The 22,025-nt window shown below is 38.8% G+C and overlaps 2 protein-coding genes across 2 annotated transcripts; both read left to right on the top strand.

Moving 5' to 3' along the window:
• The first annotated feature begins 6,009 nt into the window (after positions 1-6,009).
• LOC113655674 (zinc transporter 1-like) lies at positions 6,010-8,660 on the top strand. The gene is made up of 2 exons (XM_027166362.2): positions 6,010-6,590; positions 6,969-8,660. The coding sequence occupies exons 1-2, from the start codon at positions 6,023-6,025 to the stop codon at positions 7,817-7,819; spliced, it is 1,419 nt and encodes a 472-aa protein (XP_027022163.1). The 5' UTR covers positions 6,010-6,022; the 3' UTR covers positions 7,820-8,660.
• An 8,570-nt stretch (positions 8,661-17,230) lies between these two features.
• LOC113655673 (zinc transporter 1-like) lies at positions 17,231-20,234 on the top strand. The gene is made up of 2 exons (XM_047801485.1): positions 17,231-17,828; positions 19,233-20,234. Exons 1-2 carry the CDS (start codon positions 17,246-17,248, stop codon positions 20,117-20,119), a joined length of 1,470 nt encoding a protein of 489 aa, XP_047657441.1. The 5' UTR covers positions 17,231-17,245; the 3' UTR covers positions 20,120-20,234.
• The last annotated feature ends 1,791 nt before the right edge of the window (positions 20,235-22,025 follow it).

Raw genomic sequence — 22,025 nt, 5'->3', positions numbered from 1 at the left:
AAAATGTATCATTTAAAAACTGATAAATTGCCCATTAATCACTGACTAATCCCATTATCATCTTTTTTGTGCTGCTTACATCAGGAATATCCCATGTAGAAAAGAACGTCCTTTAACAGCATCGTGTCACATTGAGTTTTGTTGTATATTTTGGTATTGCATTATCAGAAAAAAATATTGTTGACATATTTTCCAAATAAATAATGATTGCCACTTTTTAGCATTCTCACCATCCCATAATTTTTAATTGATACAAAAATTTGAATGTATTAAATACACCACATAATTTGTTATGGTTCTTTACTGGGATATTTATAATTGTGTTTCATATATAGTATTTCCTTCAAAACTGACCAAGATCTTTTTCTTAACTTTGCAAGATTTACAAGCTAGAAATGTCAAAAAGAGGAAAAACCCAGTGTTTGTCAAATTCACTCAGTAAAGAGGAGAAATATAATACATGGTTTAAATCTCCCAAACTACTGGAAGCACGTCAGGTGCCTATTAATTGTAATTACAACTGAAAATGTTGAAAACAAATTCGGGTAACTGAACCAAACTTTTACTGATATTTTATTTTGATCATGGTGAAAGAAATGATGGTTTCAGCAGAAAGTAATTAGAGATGTTTTAAAACCACTGATTAGGTGATTTGGCTGATGTCTCTAATTCCTGCTTGCATTATGGACATTTATATACATTTTTACAATAGCAGGAAAAATCATCAGAAAGTTTTCAGCATAGAGTACCGCATGATTTAAACTTGATCATTACAAATTTGCAAGTGTATCCCAAGAATCTCTTTAGCAGCATTGTGTTTACTAGCATAAAAGAAACCCTGTTAGTAAATCGGCTCCGACTTTAAACTAACACACACTTCTAAGTTGCACTGTGCAGGTTAAAAGCACTAGGGCAGGGGTATCAAACTCTGGCCCGCGGGGTAAATTTGGCCAGCGAGATCATATCAAATGTGCATTACAGCTGGTTAGCCGCATGCTCCGCTAATTCTACAAATCCCAGAATGCCTTGCCACTGTATTGACGCATTGTCACGAAAAGCAAGCGTTCCTCATTCTCTGTTGACTGTCGTTACCAACCATGTTACAGTCACATCGGGCAAGTTAATTCCACCCTCCACAAAAATGGCCAAACGAAAGATGGACAATTGGAGCTTTCAAGACAGGTGGGAGGCAGATTATCTGTTCACGAATATAAAGGACAGACCGGTTTGTCTTGTGTGCTAATGGAGCTAACGTGTCTGTAACGAAAGGATATAACATAAGAAGACACGATAAAAAGAAACATTATGAGAAGAATAAGGACCTGGACGTAAAGCAGAAGCTCCAGAAGGCGGAGAAGATGAAAAAAAGTCCCAGCAGACTATGTTCATGAAAGCAAAATCAAAAAGTGAAGCTGCTGTAAAGGCTGTAAAGCTTTATTGTGGCAGCAGAGATTGCAAAATCTGCCCGGCCCATTAATGAGGGAGAGTTTGTCAAAATGGTCAAAGTTTGCGACATCGTGTGCCCAGATAAAAGGCAAGACTCAATGTGATCGATGTGCAGAGTAAATCAGAGCGTAGCAAACTGAGTTTGATATATGTTTTCTTTATGCACTTTTTCAACTCCAAGGCATGAACTGTTAATAGTCAAAAAGTTGGATTTTCATTGAATGCAATTATTATTTTTGGTTGTTTTGTTGTTGGTTTTGAAAAAGATCCACTTCAAAAAGGAACTTAAAATGATACAATGAGAGGCATAATTGATTTTATTTATTTAAATAAGAAATGAACACCACTGATGTGTCTTTTATTTCAAATTTAATTTCTTATGTGTTTGTAATATCAAGCTCTGGTTGTTCCAGATCCTGTGTTCAAGCAAAACTAAAGTTTGTTTCCATATGGAAAAAGGTTGAACATTACATATCAGTTGCAGTTAATTTTTCAATAAATATTCAGTTTGACCTGTGACTTTATCTCAGTTTTATATTTTGGCCCACTGTGAATTTGAGTTTGACATCCCTGCACTAGGGTGCTGTTACATATATAGAATTTGATGAACTAACAGGAAATAAAATATGAATTCAAAGCGTGACTTATGACTATGAGTTATGTGCTACAACATGAGTCTACTACAATACGTGTCATTTCAGGCTACAATTTTAATGACTCAGATGCTGAGCAAATATGAAAAAAAAAAAACAGGTTTGACTGCATGTCAAACACTAGTTTTTTGTTAACATACAGTTTATAAATTATGTACTTATAGAACAAGGGCTTGAAATATCACAGATAATTGTCAAAACAGATCAGATTTGCCTTATATTTTGTTAAGTTTTGCCACTTAAATGTCCTTAAAAAGCCAAACCCCACTTCAATAAAAAAAAAAGTGGAGAAGAAAGTGAAGTGATATTACAGCTAACCAGGATTATTATAAGTTTCCAGTGTTACACTATTATAAGATGTTAATAACTATTATTATATATAGAAATGTAGCAATTATTCTAAATAAAACACAACACACAATGACCTTTAGCTACAGTATGGATTACAGATAAAGTTGCTAACGTTAATCTATTTCCAGATGTTTAACATAATGGTCACTTAAAACAACACTCTATGAACATATGAAAATGAATGTATGAATGAAGTGAAAAAAAGTAAGTTTGTGACTTCTCTGAATCCCTCTTCTCTGGAGAGGGATAAACTGACATATAGTTCCCTTGTGACCTTTTCCTTTTCCAAGCTCACTCACATGATATTATGAGATGAGAAAGGCACTAGTCAATGTTGAATGAACCACCACATGACTCTATGCACAAACATGAGATATAGACATATATATATACATACATTGCATAGTACAGGTACACAGCAGCGAATACCAGAAGTGCAAAGAGTAGCAATTGTGCAAATAGACAAGTGACATGTAATATATATAGGTACAAAGATGTAAACATATGTACAGTGAATAAATATAAAGGCTATAGCAGTACAGAGATGTGTTGACATTGTTGAAAAGTACAAGTAAGTGGTTCTAAGGCTATGGCATTGAAACACATGTGCAGACACTGTTGTAAAGGAACAAGAAGTAGAAGTTTATAAGGTTATGGCATTAAAAAAGTATGCAAGCTGAATAAACAAGTCCACTATATATATTGTACAGATTGTACAGTAAGGTATATATAGATACACATAAATAAAATAGTGCAGATGTATGTAAGGCACAATATGTGTAGAGAGTTAGTTGTCAGTTTTTATTCCTAGTATTATTTTTATTCCATTATAAACTTCTGGACATTATAGGTCTCAATACTTTCCCTTTTCAGCTGCTTGGGCCTTCTGTTGTGTTTTTATGTACGTATTGTCTTTTATTACCCTCAGTTATTTTATTTAATCATTGAATGATTTAACGAGTATTCCTCAGTATAATATTCAAATAGGAAAAAGAACAACAGATCATATAAATGTGTTTAAAACAGCTTTACAATGTATAGAGGAAAAGCAACCTGAACAAGGTGTAATATGTATTGATTCACAATCAAGCTTTGTAAAGCTTACCTAGTGGAGCATCCTCAATGAGGCAAGATATTCTATATAAAACATTAGAGAAACTATGCATCATTAAGCATAAAGAAGGATTCGGCCATTTTTTTCAACACAGACTGCTCAGGTACTTGTTCATTCTCTTGTCATTTCAAGACTGGAATACTGCATCACACTGCTGGCAGGTCTACCTATGAGCGCAATGCGGCCTCTGCAAATGATCCAAAATGCAGCTTCATGGCTTGTTTTCAACCTGCCTAAGTTCTCACACACCTGCCGCTCTGCCGCGCTGCCACGATCCTTCCACTGGCTTCCAGTAGCTCCAACACCAGATTTAAAACACTGATGCTTGCCTACAAAGCCAAAAATGGACCAGCTCCCTCTTACCTCAAAGCCCTCATCACTCCTCACACTGCACCTCGCACCCTCAGATCTACCAGCACTGCTTGACTGGTCCCACCATCTCTCAGTTTAAGAGGTAAGTATACAACAAGACTCTCTTCTGTTCTGGCACCAAAGTGGTGGAATGAAATTCCCCGAGGGGTCCAGAAAGCTGAGTCACTGACTATCTACACACGACAGTTGAAGGTCTACTTATTCATGAAACATTCAACTAGCACTTTCTTCCCTGTTTGTCATATCCATACCCTCAAGAGAGCAACCCTGAGTAACCTCGTGCGAAAGTGGAGAAAAACTAAATTAGAGGTTTTTAGACCTGCATACAAGGACAGAATGTCCAGATGAAGACAGGCTCTAAAAGCTGCTAGGGCTGAGCACCTGAGCAATCTCATAGAAAATAACCAAAACAATCCCAGGTTCTTATTTTGCACAGTGGCTAGAATAACAAAAAAAAACAAAAAAAAAAACAGAGACACACTATTCCACCACAGTTTAGTAGAGAGGACTTTATGAGATTATTCACTGATAAAATTGAAAGAATCAGGAACACAATAGTAGAACATCTCGGGACCCAGTCTCACATAAAGCTCTACACTCACACCTACAGTGCTTTACAAGTACAGGACATCCCTAAATCTTTCAAATTGTCAATTATTAGGCCTCTCATTAAGAAACCTAATTTGGATTCAAATGAACTATAAAATTACAGACCTATTTCACACCTTTCGTTTATGACTAAAATACTAGAAAAGGTTGTGTCAACTAAGCTACTTCTTACAGGAGAACAATATCTTTAAAGATTTTCAATCAGGTTTCAGGCCCCATCATAGCACAGAAACTGCACTTGTTAAAGTTACAAATGACTTGTTCTTAGCTTCGGAACATCATTAGAAGACATGGGATTAATTTCCATTGTTATGCTGACGATACACAGTTATATATCTCATCAAAACCAGATGAAATTGCTAAATTGTCCAAATTAACTGAGTGTGTTAAAGAGATAAAAGATTGGATGAGCTGTAATTTTCTGTTGTTAAACTCTGATAAGACAGAAATACTAAAATCCAGTACATAGAAGCTCTCACACTTCAACTTCCATTTAGTAGGATACTACTACTGTTACTAGTAGCTCGACAGTGAAAGACCTGGGTGTTATATTATAGATCTACTTGTCTTTTGAAAATCATATTGCCCATAGTAATAAAAACAGCCTTCTTCTGTTTAGACTACTGGTAGTTCCCAGAATATCTAAATCCACTAAAGGCGGTAGAGCGTTTTCTTATTTAGCTCCCAAGCTTTGGAATAGACTTCCTGATAGTGTCCAGGGCTCAGGCACACTTTCCCAGTTTAAATGTATATTAAAAACTCATTCCTTTAGTCAGGCGTACACATAATACAACCCATAATATTGTGCTCTAATACATCTGACCAAATGCACATTATCATCTAGTGCTTGCTAATATTTTGAACAGCAGCTACGTTAATCCCTCTCCAATGCTTCTCTCTTTCTACCCATCCCGAGACATACAGAAATTGTACATGCTCCAATTGTCTTCCGTGCATTGAAGATTTTGGGCCTCCACTGAGATGAGGCCGACTCTGAGAATCCTGCAGGATCTAGAGATCTACCAGCTCCAGTTATACTACTGTATGCGATACTAAAGAGATGTGAACTCCATGTGATCTTTTGCATCAATACAACATTTGTTTGACTGTATTTTACAATCACACCCTCCAGAATGAGGTTTCCCTTTGAGTCCGGTTCCTCTCAAGGTTCCTTTATTTACCATTTAAGGGAGTTTTTCCTCACCACAGTCACCTCAGACTTGCTCATTGGGGATAAATACAAACACATTTAAATATATCTAATATTAATCTTGAATTTTTGTATTCTATTAATCTTTATATTATTCTTTATATTAACCTTTTGCTGTATGTTTATGTTCTGTAAAGCTGTTTTAAGACAATGTCAGTTGTTAAAAGCGCCATATAAATAAATACATTTGAGTTGAATCGAAAAAAAAAAAAAAAAACATTCGGTTGAACAGTTCTAGAATCTTCAGGAATTCGATATATCGGTAGAATGATGTTCAGAGTCTCCAGTGAAACCATGGCTTGTGAACCGAAGCGCGCCCGTTTGCTGTGCATGCTGTTATTAACGTTCAGTTTTTTCGTGGTCGAGGTGGTGGTGAGTCGGCTCACGGCGTCGCTCGCGATGCTCTCGGACTCTTTCCACATGTTGTCGGACGTGATGGCGCTGATTGTGGCGCTGGTGGCGGTGCGTTTTGCCGAGCGCACACAGTCCACCAACAAGAACACGTTCGGCTGGATCCGTGCTGAGGTGATGGGCGCCCTCGTCAACGCCGTGTTCCTGACCGCGCTTTGCTTCACTATTGTACTCGAGGCCATCGAGCGCTTCACCGAGCCGCACGAGATCGAGAACCCGCTCGTGGTCATCGCCGTCGGGGCCGCGGGGCTCGTGGTCAACCTGCTGGGGCTGTGTCTCTTTCACGGGCACGCGCACGCACACAGTCACGGCAAGTCGAAGCACAACAGGACGAACATGAGCAAGACCGAGATGTCCACTGAATGTGGATCCACCGGAGAGAAGACCAACAACGGCGTGAACTCAGACAGCAGAGGACCAGCTGGTGAGAGGAGGCTTTTTTCTTTACTGCTCTCTCCTTTTTATTCATGTGCTTCTGAAGGGGTTCATGCTTAAACAGGATCATTTAGATGACACAAAACAACCCGAGTACAAGGCTGTATTGAACCAGAGCTCAGTTCAAACCAGATTCTTTCTTTCTTTCTTTCTTTCTTTCTTTCTTTCTTTCTTTCTTTCTTTCTTTCTTTCTTTCTTTCTTTCTTTACAGGTAATCAAACCATGCAGAGGCATCTATTTAGTTGACTAGCTGTCTTTTGTATTTGATGTTCTTGGTTTTTATTTGCTAGTGATTATGTATGAAAAATGTAGTTATGTGTAACGTTTTTCTTGTGTTTTCTTTGTATTGTGTGTCTTTATGTGGCAGAGCTCTCAGCCGTGCAGCTGAACAGCGACCTGGAGCGCGAGCCTGACCTTGACCTTGAGCACGAGTATGACCTTGACCTTGAGCATGGTTTGTCGTCGTCTTCCCAGCTGAACATGCATGGTGTTTTCCTTCATGTTATGGGTGACGCGCTTGGCTCTGTCATTGTCGTGGTCAGCGCCATCATCTTCACCTCTGTGTGGCGTCCATGTGAGCCAAACCTTCCCTGCAACAACATGTGCTTTGCCAAAACACACTGCAGTGACCAATATCACCCTAACCACACACTGGGTTTTGGTGCTGCAGAACACAACAACACAAACACCATGTCCAACATAGCGGGGCCCTGCTGGGTGTTGTACCTGGATCCGACTCTGTGCCTCATCATGGTCTGCATTGTTCTGTACACAACATACCCGCTCCTGAAGGAGTCTGCCCTCATCCTGCTGCAGACTGTTCCCAAGCAGATCGACGTGAGCCGCCTAAGCGCTCGCCTGCGCCAGATTGAAGGTGTTCTGGCTGTGCACGAGCTCCACATCTGGCAGCTTGCTGGAAGTCGAATCATTGCCACAGCACACATCAAATGCCAAAACCATGCCTCCTACATGAGCGTGGCAAATCACGTGAAGGCCTTCTTTCATGATGAAGGCATCCACGCCACCACCATCCAGCCTGAGTATGTCATGGTGAGCTCCGAGTCACACGACTCGTTCTGTGAGCTCTCCTGCAGCACACAGTGTGCTGCTAAGGTCTGCTGTCAAAATGGCAAACCATCTGACAACATAAACACAAATACGGATAGTGGGAGCGAAGCGGAACCGTCAGCATTGACCAATCTTTCATGTAAACAATAAAACAGAATTCATATTTGTACACACCTCTTGAAAGAAGCTGGCCGTTTCACTCAGAGGCCACGTAAGAGAAACCAAAAGCAAGGGTCTTCAGCTTACCATTACCTGAATGATAAATGAAAGGAAATAATGGCAAAAGGGTTGTTTACTTCCACACACACCTTTCTGTAATTGTTAAATTGAAAACATGAGTTACATTGAGAAAATGTCTGGTTAATATGGAACTTCTGGATTTGTGCTTTTGAGTGACAAAAGGTTGACAACACTGGTGCTAGGAGAAGGAGCATGGGAAAAGGCTTCATTTTATAATTTATTTATTTGTTCTTATTCAGTAACCACTTCATCCTGGATCCAGAACCTAAAGTGGTATCGGTGCATCCATAGAGACAGACCTGAGACAATAGTTATGTGTCTTGCTTCAAACATGAAGTGAATCAACTGGGAAAAGATTCACAAGAGAAATTTCCTGATCACTGTTCTGACAAATGAAACAAATCTGCTCTGTGTATTTTGTGTCATGGTCATGCAATGAAAAAATGTGGTTATAATGGCAGTCAATGGGGCCAAAAAGTTAAAATCTAATGCTGCACAATAACGTGCATGAAAGACAATGTTGTTTGTAATCTTTGATTGTTTGTATTTTTGTAAAAAGTTAAAATTCTGGATTTTTTCAAATGTTTAGTAGTTTTGATCAGAACAGGTTGATTAACAGATTTATATATAAAAAAAAGAAATAAAATAGAAAATATTAATCCGATATATTTTTATGTAAGTTTAATTTTGTTGACATTTTTGTACACGAACACCATGAAAAGGAAGTGAATTAAAGACCTGGTGAAAATTCTGAAAGCATCTCTCCAAAGTATATGTCAAAGGTTTGTCACAAAAAAAAAAACAATTCAATTTGTTGAAACACAGAAAGACAAGATCATTGGAGTCTCTCTTTCCTCTATTACAGACATTTACACCACACGCTGCATCCACAAAGCCAACAGCATTGTGGATGACCCCACACACCCCTCACACACACACACACACACACACTTCAAATCAAATCAAATCAAAGTTTATTTATAGAGCACCTTTTTAAAACAGGTGTTCACCAAAGTGCTGTACAAACAATATAAAATAAACAATAAAACTAAAAAGCATAAAATAATAATAATAATAATAATAATAATAGTAAAATAAATAAAAACTAAATAAAAGACTAATAAAAATGCAATAAATACAATAATTAGTAACACACACTAAAAAGAACTCCTAACAGGTAACTCTCATACTGTGTTGTATGCTGCATCATTCAAATATGTGATTTAAAAACAGCAAGTGAAGGAGACTGCCTAATGTACAAAGGCAACTTATTCCAGAGTTTGGGGGCTGCAACTGCAAAGACACGGTCACCTCTGCTCTTTAATCTTGCATTGGGGGATGCTAAAAGCAGTTGCCCAGCAGACCTAAGAGCTCTGGATGGAGCATGTGGTTTTAATAGCTCTGAGAGATACTTAGGACCAATATTATTTAATGATTTATAAACTAAAAGTAAAATCTTGAAATCAATTCTAAAATGAACGGGCAACCAATGAAGGGAAGCCAATATAGGTGTAATGTGTTTGCGTGTCCCCGTTAATAAACGTGCAGCTGCGTTTTGTACCCTCTGCTAACGTGTTAGAGATGCCTCACCAATGCCTACATAGAGACTACTACAATAGTCCAGGCAGGATGATATAAAAGCATGGATGACCCTCTCAAAATCAGTAAAAGATACAAATGACTTGACTTTAGATAATTGCCTTAACTGAAAAAAAAAACATGATCTCACTACCAAATTAATCTGTTTTTCTAGTTTAAAGTCACTGTCCATTAAAACTCCCAGGTTTTTACTTGCATCAGTGGTCAATAATAAATCATTATAAACTTTTAACAGGGCCGTTTCCGTGCTGTGATTTAAAACCAGATTGGTACGACTCTTACAAGCCATGCAAGTCTAGATAGGCTAATAATTGATTAAAAACATCTTTTTCCAATATTTTGGAAAGAAACGGGAGTTTTGAAATGGGTCTAAAATTAGCAAGAACCGATGAATCCAAGTTAGGTTTTTTTAATCAGTGGTTCCACTATGGCGTGTTTAAAATGTAGGGGTACAACTCCATGAGTGAGACTACTATTTACAATCGTCAGTATGTTAAGGCCAACGGTTTCAAAAACCTTCTTTAGGAAATCTGGGGAAATAATGTCCGAGGGACAACAAAATGGATTCTTTTTTATGATGTCAATGATGTCTTTTAAACAAGCAAGAGACACTGGCTCAAACTGATTGAAAACAGAGGAGCACACAGGGAAAGAAGACATATCAGCAGAAGGGTGAACAATATTGGCTCTAACAGTCATAATCTTGTCGTTAAAAAACTGCAAAAAATTTTCACGTTTCTTTGGAAAATTCCAAACTTATTTGTTGAGATGTATGTAAAACAGAATTTATAGTGTTGAACAGAACACGAGATTTATGAGAATTTTTTGCGATGACTAGAGAAATACCTTGACTTTTCCATTACAGTTTTTTGATATTTGAACAAGCTGTCTTTCAAGATATCAAACGAAACCTGCAGCCTATCTTATTTCCATTGGCGTTCAGCTCTCCTGCACTCACGCCTTGCAGCACGGGTAGTGTCGTTCAGCCATGGTTCAGATTTAGGCTTAGCATGCATAGTCCTGAAAGGGGCAGCAATGTCCAGTGCATTCTCACAAGAAGAATAAAATAATGATGTTAACTCATCAGTATTATAATGGTGAGTGGACACTGAGAAGGCCATGTTTGTGTTTTTAAAAACATCAGTAAACCGTTTTGCAGTTAAAGAGTTAAATGAGTGACACGACGAGCAGGGGCATGTGGTTTAGGACTACAGAAACAAGAAAACCCCCCCCTCTCGCTGGAAAAAGGTACCGAAGCATTCGGGCCCTGACAACCAGACTCTAACAGTTTCTTTCTACAAGACATCAGACTCCTCAACAATTGAACTGATCTGTACTGAGTCCACACACACACACACACACACACACACACACACACACACACACACACACACACACACACACACACACACACACACACACACACACACACACACACACACACACACACACTCAAACTCAACTGTGTGGACTGCACTGATCTGCACCAAATACACACTCCTCCAATCTACATGTCTACAGCACCTCCATATTAAACTGTTTACATGCTGTTTTGCACAGTTTTTGCTACCTTTGTACATCCAGTCAATTGCTGTTTTGCACAAATCATTACCTCACCTCAAATAACCGATGCTACTATATTGTGTTATTCCTTGATTTTTGCACGTTCTATAGAATATACAGTATGTACACCGGTCGGCGCTGCTTTGTGTATTTATTTTTTGTCCCGCACTGTTTGCACTAGGTTGCACAAATGCACTTTATGTAGCTAGGAATAACTTGCTTTAAGTCCTTAGCTCTGTGTTGTTCTATAGTATATAGCTGTGTTTTGTTCTATGTACAGTAGCATCGTGGTCCTGGAGAAACATCTTATTTCACTATGTACTGCGTCAGCTACATATGGTTGAAATGACAATAAAAGCTTCTTGACTTCTCTACTTGACTTGACTCAAGGTCAACTAATTGTATGTGTCCATTTGTGTAGAAAATTCGATCTGTTTCTGATAATCCTAACATGACAGGGTAGACTGCTGGTTGTGATGACTGCAGACAAAGCCATTATTAACTCATAGCCAAGCTTTATACATTGGAGCTCATTTAAATTATAATCTCTAAAATGATAACTGGACATCATTTCAAACAAATTTGAAGAGGATGCACAACTGATTCAAATTATGATTATGAACACAACACTTTTTTCATTTATTAATGTGTCCCACATAGAGCTAAATCATACCGACTGTTACAAAGTGCTGACACTGGAGACTCTTTCCATAAATGTTATGGAAGGTATAACCATATTAACAAGTACACAATTCTTTTAGTGTAATTCTTTTTTCAATTAGTGAATTTTTGTGTGAAACATGTTTCTGCTGCAGATATAATTCTGATGCTCATGACTCATGAAACAACCAAATGTAAATGTTGTGTTATCATCCATCCATCCATCCATTTTCTACCGCTTATCTGGGGCCGGGTTGCGTGGGCAGAAATGATATCAAGGATTTAAACTGTAGCCATTTTGAAGTTGGAATAATTTCTTTGACAGCACATAGTTCATCACTCTGTAATACTCAAATATGAGGTATGGCAAAAAGTTTCACTTGTTTTCTTTAATTTGACATGTTAGGCTATGAGTGTGTGTTGAATAAGTAAAAGCTTATATACAAGCCTTATACAAGAAGGGCACATGATGTTCTTTTAAATTAGCCCAAAATGAAAAGACTTTTTAGACCACTGTTCTTGTAAGCTCATGTCAGATTGGTGCCAAAACATGCTACCATCCTGCCTGCCTCCTAAGGGCTACTGAAGCCTTACAATAATATTGTACACATTAAATATCACAGTGTGCCCTGCGATGGGTTGGCACTCCATCCAGGGTGTATCCTGCCTTGATGCCCATTGACGCCTGAGATAGGCACAGGCTCCCCGTGGCCCGAGAGGTTCGGATAAGCGGTAGAAAATGAATGAATGAATGAATAAATATCACAGTATGTCATACAACTAGCAGCTATTATAGAATTCATTTGCTATGATGAAATGTAGTTTCCAAAATGCTTAGCTGGGCCTTACATTGACCATTCTTTTTAGTATTTACTTAATAATCCATTGTTTAATCCACTTTCATATATTCCTTATGAGACCATGTGCAAAATGCATAATTTATCCTTTATATTTTTATTATTTCAGAAACTTCTGATGTTCTGGGTCTTTGTGCTAAATTTCTAATACTCAATTTCAAACAATGCCTGTTTTATGGTTGGAGAAATTATGCTGTATTTTAACAGTTAACATGAAAATAGTGGACATACACTTATTTTTAAATAAGGCTTGCACATCCTTATTTAAATCACAGGCTTAGTGAAAAAACCTAGGAATTAAGATGAAATCACATACTTTTTCATGTTAATTGTGACTTAAAATTATTAAGAAAAACAAACAAATAATGATAAAATCAAGTCCAGCATCTAAGTCTGTAGTGAAGAAGCTATCCCTTTCCAAAACTGCCATACTAAAATTACTTAAGTGTTACTTAAAAAATACTTTAGCCAATCAAATGCCTACATTTACAGTAACTTTACTCCTAATATATAAAAATGTCATTATATTTTAAGTTCCGAATGTAAGTGTATTTAGCAACTGGACCCTCAGCAGCTCTGAATATAATTAATTAAGATTTAGGTTTAACAACAAAGTTTTAGTCAAAGTACATGAGAAATGATAAGACAAGAACAAATATCCACACCCTCTAACATAGATATTTCTAATGGATATGTCAACGGGAATAGAGAATATATTCTAGTATGAGTATACATTTTTAAAAATGTATAATTTAAAAACTGATAAATTGCCCATTAATGACTGACTAATTCTATTATCACCGTTTTTTGTGCTTCTTACATCAGAAATATCCCAATCTAGCCACAGGGGTGGCAAACCAGTGATTTCTGTGCCTGTCTCAAGCCTGGATAATTAGAGAGGGTTGCATCAGGAAGGACATCTGGCGTAAAATGTGCCAAACTTAAACATGTGAATCGTCAGTGTAGATTCCATACCAGATTGGTCGAGGCCCAGGCTAACAACAACCGCCACCGGCACTGTCAACTTACTGTAGAGAATAGAGTTTGCAAGAGTAGCAATTGTGGAAATAGACAAGTGACATGTAATATATATAGGTACATAGATGTAAACATATGTACAGTGAATAAATATAAAGGCTATAGCAGTACAGAGATGTGTTGACATTGTTGAAAGTACAAGTAAATGGTTCTAAGGCTATGGCTGTTAGGGATTAGCGCAGATCCGTGATGGATCTGCGCAGACTTGTGGCCATGTGCGTTTGTGTTTGTGTTTGTGTCACGTGATTGCCCCGTCTTCGTGTGCTCCTCCCCGGTCATCACACCTGCTCCCCATTGTGTGTGATAGTCCGTGTGTGTATATATGTGAGCCGCATTGCCTATGGCAGCACGGCTTCATTGATTATAGTGTGTATTCCCTGTGTGTTGTGGTTTATGTTTGTCTTCCTATTGTATTAAACCCCTTTCATTTGAAGCTATCCTGCGTACGGGTCTGTCTCCAAGCCACCTCTGCCAGGGTCCTGACAATGGCATTGAAACAAATGTGCAGACACTGTTGTAAAGGAACAAGAAGTAGAAGTTTATAAGGTTATGGCATTAAAAAAAGTATGCAAGCTGAATAAACAAGTCCACTAAATATATATATCCACCTATGAGCACAATTTGTCATCTGCGAATGATGCAAAATGCAGCTGCATGGCTTGTTTTCAACCTGCCTAAGTTCTCACACACCTGCCAAGCTGCCACGATCCTTCCACTGGCTTCCAGTAGCTCCAACACCAGATTTAAAACACTGATGCTTTCCTACAAAGCCAAAAATGGACCAGCTCCCTCTTACCTCAAAGCCCTCATCACTCCTCACACTGCACCTTGCACCCTCAGATCTACCAGCACTGCTTGACTGGTCCCACCATCTCTCAGTGTAAGAGGTAAGTATACAACAAGACTCTCTTCTGTTCTGGCACCAAAGTGGTGGAATGAAATTCCCCTAAGGGTCCAGAAAGCTGAGTCACTGACTATCTACACACGACAGTTGAAGGTCTACTTATTCATGAAACATTCAACTAGCACTTTCTTCCCTGTTTGTCATATCCACACCCTCAAGAGAGCAACCCTGAGTAACCTCGTGCGAAAGTGGAGAAAAACTAAATTAGAGGTTTTTAGAACTGCATACAAGGACAGAATGTCCAGATGAAGACAGGCTCTAAAAGCTGCTAGGGCTGAGCACCTGAGCTATCTAATAGAAAATAACCAAAACAATCCCAGGTTCTTATTTAGCACAGTGGCTAGAATAACAACAACAACAACAAAAAAAAAAACAGAGACACACTATTCCACCACAGTTCAGTAGAGAGGACTTTATGAGATTATTCACTGATAAAATTGAGAACCAGGATAAAATTGAGAGAATCAGGAACACAATAGTTGATGTTCAACATATGAGAGCATCTCTGGACCCAGTCTCACATAAAGCTCTACACTCACACCTACAGTGCTTTACAAATACAGGACAGGAAGAGTATTTATTACTACAGCTAAATCAACAACTTGTACACTAGATCCCATTCTAACTAAATTACTGAAAGAAGTGTTTCATAAAGCTGGTGAGCCTCTTCTTAATATCAACTCCTTGCTATCTTTAGGTTACATCCCTAAATCTTTCTTTAGGCCTCTCATTAAGAAACCTAATTTGGATTCAAATGAACTATAAAATTACAGACCTATTTCACACCTTTCGTTTATGTCTAAAATACTGAAAAGGTTGTGTCAACTAAGCGACTTCTTACAGGAGAACAATATCTTTGAAGATTTTCAATCAGGTTTCAGGCCCCATCATAGCACAGAAACTGCACTTGTTAAAGTTACAAATGACTTGTTCTTAGCTGCGGACCAAGTCTGTATGTCACTATTAGTTCTACTTGACCTTAGTGCTGCAATCAACACTATAGATCACAAGATTCTCCTAAATTGCTTACAAAATTACACAGGTATTCAGGGACAGGCTTTAAGTTGGTTTAGATCCTACCTGTCTGATCGATACCATTTTGTAGAATTAAATGGTGAATCCTCTAGTTTATTGGCAGTTAATTATAGGGTCCCTCAAGGATCAGTTCTAGAACCTCTGCTTTTCTCGATATACATGCTTCCCTTATGGGAACATTATTAGAAGACATGGGATTAGTTTCCACTGTTATGCTGACGATACACAGTTATATATCGCATCAAAACCAGGTGAAATAGCTAATTGTCCAAATTAACTGAGTCTATTAAAGAGATAAAAGATTGGATGAGCTGTAATTTTCTGTTGTTAAACTCTGATAAGACAGAAATACTACTTATCAGTCCAAAAACAAGTACATAGAAGCTCTCACACTTCAACTTCCATTTAGTAGGATATACTGTTACTAGTAGCTTGACAGTGAAAAACCTGGGTGTTATATTAGAGAGTTACTTGTCGTTTGAAAATCATATTGCCCATATTAATAAAAACAGCCTTCTTCCACCTTAGAAATATTGCCAAGCTAAGAAACATCCTGTCTGTATCTGATGCTGAGAAGCTAGTTCATGACCTCTGGACTATTTTAATGCATTACTAGGTGGTTGTCTCACCAGGGACAAGAAAGTATGATCATATAACCCCAATTTTATAATCTCTACATTGGCTACCTGTTAAGTTTAGAATTGATTACAAACTGCTGCTACTTGCGTAAAAGGCTCTTAATGTCTTAGCTCCCATGTATCTAGTCTTCTAACACGTTATAAATCCTTCGCGCTCTCTGAGATCACAAAACTCAGGACTCCTGGTAGTTCCCAGGATAACTAAATCCACTAAAGGCAGTAGAGCGTTTTCTTATTTAGCTCTCAAGCTTTGGAATAGTCTTCCTGATAGTGTCCGGGGCTCAGGCACACTTTCCCAGTTTAAATGTAGATTAAAAACTCATCCCTTTAGTCAGGCGTACACATAATACAACCCATAATATTGTGCTCTAATACATCTGACCAAATGCACATTATCATCTAGTGCTTGCTAATATTATGAACAGCAGCTACGTTAATCCCTCTCCAATGCTTCTCTCTTTCTACCCATCCCGAGACATACAGAAATTGTACATGCTCCGATTGTCTTCCGTGCAATGAAGATTTTGGACCTCCACTGAGACAAGGCCGACTCTGAGAATCCTGCAGCAGACATCTACCAGCTCTAGTTAGACTCTGCTATACTAAGGAGATGTGAACTACATGTGATCTTTTGCATCAATACCCATTTGCCAGACTGTATATTTACAATCACACCCTCCAGTGTCACCCATATGAGGATGAGGTTCCCCTTTGAGTCTGGTTCCTCTCAAGGTTCCTTTATTTACCATTTAAGGGAGTTTTTCCTCACCACAGTCACCTGAGTCACCTCAGACTTGCTCATTGGGTAATAAATACAAACACATTTAAATATATCCAATAATAATCTAGATTATTGTATTATAATAATCTTTATATTATTCTTTATAAAAACCTTTTGTTTTATGTTTATGTTCTGTAAAGCTGCTTTGAGACAACGTCCATTGTAAAAAGCACCATACAAATAAATTTTAATTAAATCGGAATCGTAAAAAAACCATTCGGTTGAACAATTCTAGAATCTAGAATACAATATATCGGTAGAATGATGTTCAGATTCTCCCAGAAATCTCGTGCCGGTGAAACCATGGCTTGTGAACCGAAGCGCGCCCGTTTGCTGTGCATGCTGTTATTAACGTTCAGTTTTTTCGTGGTCGAGGTGGTGGTGAGTCGGCTCACGGCGTCGCTCTCGTTGCTCTCGGACTCTTTATACATGTTGTCGGACGTGATGGCGCTGATTGTGGCGCTGGTGGCGGTGCGTTTTGCCGAGCGCACACAGTCCACCAACAAGAACACGTTCGGCTGGATCCGTGCTGAGGTGATGGGCGCCCTCGTCAACGCCGTGTTCCTGACCGCGCTTTGCTTCACTATTGTACTCGAGGCCATTGAGCGCTTCACCGAGCCGCACGAGATCGAGAACCCGCTCGTGGTGATCGCCGTCGGGGCCGCGGGGCTCGTGGTCAACCTGCTGGGGCTGTGTCTCTTTCACGGGCACGCGCACGCACACAGTCACGGCAAGTCGAAGCACAACAGGACGAACATGAGCAAGACCGAGATGTCCACTGAATGTGGATCCACCGGAGAGAAGACCAACAACGGCGTGAACTCAGACAGCAGAGGACCAGCTGGTGAGAGGAGGCTTTTTTCTTTACTGCTCTCTCCTCCTTTTTATTTATGTGCTTCTGGAGGGGTTCATACTTAAACAGGATCATTTAGATGACACAAAACAACCCGAGTACAAGGCTGTATTGAACCAGAGCTCAGTTCAAACCAGGAGCCTTTAAAGGTATATTTTTAATGTAACCCTCTTTAGTTACACACTTTGGTCCATTCAGGGATAATTCATTCAATTGTATATTGTTTATTTAAAAGCATTAGAAGTGCAGTTTCTTGTCTCTCCTTATTGTTCAAGTGGTTGAGGTTGATGTGGGATTTAGAAAGTAATTAATAAGTAAGTAGACCAAATTAGTAAGTAGACCAATACTTTCTAGAGATAGTAATTATTACATTAATCTAATTATACTTGTTGAAGATGTAATTTGTAGTTAGTAATTAAGAACTATTTTAGAGTAAATTCCCAACTGTTATAATATCAGAGGTGAAACCGGAAGAACAGTATTTTATTTTATTTTATCAGGAAACAACACAAACATTGTCAGAAAGTGCTTAAGAGCGAGGCACACTTTCCTGACCGCTCTGCAAACAGTAGCCTTACTAATATGTTCTGCATCCCCGATGTTATACGCAAAACTACAATTTGCAAAGAAAGTAAGGCAACGCAAAGCATCTGCTTGGATGTAAGAGCATGGCCATGATGGCTGAAGTTTCTGATGTAAGGATGGGTGAGATTATGAATGTACTGTATCTTATTGACTGTAAAGTAAAATGGTACTGCTCAAAGGATACATAAGGATATGAGAAAAAATCCACTCTGGGCCTCAAAATCCTCTCCCGATGTAAATGTAACTCCCTAGGAATTAATACAGACTCTTTATCAACAGGATCATCCATAAAAGGACATTTTATTCCCTTTGATGCTCTCTTTGTAACTGAAATGTGTGCAATGAATGAGGTGTTTAAACATCGCTTCCTCTTTAAAAAAAGAGGAGGAGACCGAAAGAAACTCTGGGTTTAAGGAAGAAAACCGGCTCCCGACCAGGTTAGGTTCACAGAGTAAGTTACTATGGTAACCGACTTTGAGAACAAGTTACCTCTCTTTCAGAAACGGAAAGCCCAGTGTTTCCCTCATTTCAGGGTTAACATACATTTCAGGGTTAACTTCCTTTCTGAAACAGGCCCCAGATGTCTTTCTTTCTTTCTTTCTTTCTTTCTTTCTTTCTTTCTTTCTTTCTTTCTTTCTTTCTTTAGTATTTTAGTTAATCAAACCACGCAGAGGCATCTATTTAGTTGACTAGCCGTTTTTTGTATTTGATGTTCTTGATTTTTATTTGCTAGTGATTATGTATGAAAAATGTAGTTATGTGTAACGTTTTTCTTGTGTTTTCTTTGTATTGTGTGTCTTTATGTGGCAGAGCTCTCAGCTGTGCAGCTGAACAGCGAACTGGAGCGCGAGCCTGACCTTGACCTTGAGCACGAGCATGACCTTGACCTTGAGCATGGTTTGTTGTCGTCTTCCCAGCTGAACATGCGTGGTGTTTTCCTTCTTGTTATGTGTGACGCGCTTGGCTCTGTCATTGTCGTGGTCAGCGCCATCATCTTCACCTCTGTGTGGCGTCCATGTGAGCCAAACCTTCCCTGCAACAACATGTGCTTTGCCAAAACACACTGCAGTGACCAATATCACCCTAACCACACACTGGGTTTTGGTGCTGCAGAACACAACAACACAAACACCATGTCCAACATAGCGGGGCCCTGCTGGGTGTTGTACCTGGATCCGACTCTGTGCCTCATCATGGTCTGCATTGTTCTGTACACGACGTACCCGCTCCTGAAGAAGTCTGCCCTCATCCTGCTGCAGACTGTTCCCAAGCAGATCGACGTGAGCCTCCTAAGCACTCGCCTGCGCCAGATCGAAGGTGTTCTGGCTGTGCACGAGCTCCACATCTGGCAGCTTGCCGGAAGTCGCATCATTGCCACAGCACACATCAAATGCCAAAACCATGCCTCCTACATGAGCGTGGCAAAGCGCTTGAAGGCCTTCTTTCATGATGAAGGCATCCACGCCACCACCATCCAGCCTGAGTATGTCATGGTGAACTCTGAGTCACATGACTCGTTCTGTGAGCTCTCCTGCAGCACACAGTGTGCTGCTAAGCTCTGCTGTCAAAATGGCAAACCACCTAACATAACACCTAACAACATAAACACAAATACGGATAGTGGGAGCGAAGCGGAATCCCCCATTTCTACTAGTCTGGAGGTCATCAGTGAGTCTCTGGAAAGCAGTTCCAATTGACCTCCAAGTGACCAGAGAGGTGAAGTCCTTTTTATAAGGTACAAACATGGGCGTAAATCCCAGGGTTGTCCCCCCATCCGAGGATTGTCCCCCAAAATAAATTATTTAAAAAATATCGCACTCTCTATTGTGAAAAATATATGTATACCTAAATAATTGTGTAAGTAGAAAAAAAACAAAAACACAAAAACTGCATTTAGAAACAGTTGCGTCCGTCCCTCCCCTTCCTCACAGTGGTGCCTGCTTTCCCAGTTCATCTCACCTACTCTGCACCCACGAGTCAGGTGTGTGGTTGTGGCTCAATTAATGTTAAACTCCATTAAGTAGGGGATTTTATTCACTTTAAATAAAGCGATTCTCTTTAGTGTAGTTGATTCAGACTCATTCATAAATTAGTTGCGGCAAAAATGCTGATTACCGATGTAATTTTCCATGAATCTGCTATATTAGCGATTAAAATCTTATCTAGTTAACGTTAGCTTGTTTACAATAGCTTGTTGCATAGTGCACTGTAACTAACACGCCAAAGCCGTTTTGTTGTTTTTATACATAGAGCAGTTACTGTAAATTATTTAATAATTGATTTTGTTACAAAACATTACTTATTTTATATATATTTTTCACAATAACAGCCATGTTTATATTTTATTTTATGTTAATGGCTTAACTGTAAACAATACAAACAATGCAATAAATAGTTTTGAAGAATCTGCTTTTTCATTGAAAAACTTTGAAAATAACCATAATGACGCATCTCCATGCTACAATAATAATGATAAAAGCAGTTTTTCATTGTGGGGACATATCTTTATAAATACAATTAGATTGTATTATTTGTGTCCCCCTTCAAAAATTGCTCATGAGAAATTTTAGATTTATTGTCCCCCCCTACTGTTAAATGAAATTTATGCCCATGAGTACAAAGAATTCATTAATAAAGACACCAGAAACCAAAAATATATCCAACACTACCTGCACACTTAATGAATTACAAAACCAGAGCCATTTGAGACAAAGAGGGATGCACCGAATTGATATTGAGCTGATATGATATCAGTATCGAAACCCTGGATCACATTGGACACGTCATCTGACCTCTTGCTGTATTTTATGCCGTCAGCATTGACCAATCTTTCAGAATCAGAATCAGAAAGGTCTTTATTGCCAAGTATGTTTTCACATACGAGGAATTTTTTTCTAGTACAGGAGCTCCACAGTGTAAACAGAATGTAAACAATAAAACAGAATTCATATTTGTACACACCTCTTGAAAGAAGCTGGCTGATGGACAGCTAGAATGCTGTGAAGACACGTTTCACTCAATTCAATTCAATTCAATTCAAGTTTATTTGTATAGCGCTTTTTACAATAGACATTGTCTCAAAGCAGCTTTACAGAACATAAACATAGAGCAGAAGGTAAACATAATTAATGATAAAGGAAATAACGAATAATAAAAGAAATAAGAATTAACAGAATAAAAATTCTAGATTATTATTAGATGTATATAGTTCACAGTGTGTATGTATTTATTCCCCTATGAGCAAGTCTGAGATGACTCAGGCAGCAGTGGCAAGGAAAAACTCCCTTAAATTGGTAAAGGAAGAAACCTTGAGAGGAACCGGACTCAAGGGGGAACCCATCCTCATATGGGTGACACTGGGGGTGTGATTGTAATATACAGTCAAACAAATGTTGTATTGGTGTGAGGTTCAAGGACTTCTGATCTCCTGAGTACCACAGAGTCTAACTGGAGATGTCTCAGGATTCTTAGAGTCGGCCTCGGCTCAGTGGATGTCCAAAGGCTTCGTCCCACAGAGGACGATGGGAGCTGGTACAGTGTCTGGATGCCTCGGGATGGGTACAAAGAGAAAAGCAGTGGAAAGGGATTAACATATCTGCCGTT

Source organism: Tachysurus fulvidraco, chromosome 16 (genome assembly GCF_022655615.1).
Source record: "Tachysurus fulvidraco isolate hzauxx_2018 chromosome 16, HZAU_PFXX_2.0, whole genome shotgun sequence".
Taxonomy (NCBI): domain Eukaryota; kingdom Metazoa; phylum Chordata; class Actinopteri; order Siluriformes; family Bagridae; genus Tachysurus; species Tachysurus fulvidraco.
The sequence above is the reverse complement of the archived record's forward strand: the minus strand, read 5'-3'. Positions and strand labels throughout refer to the sequence as shown.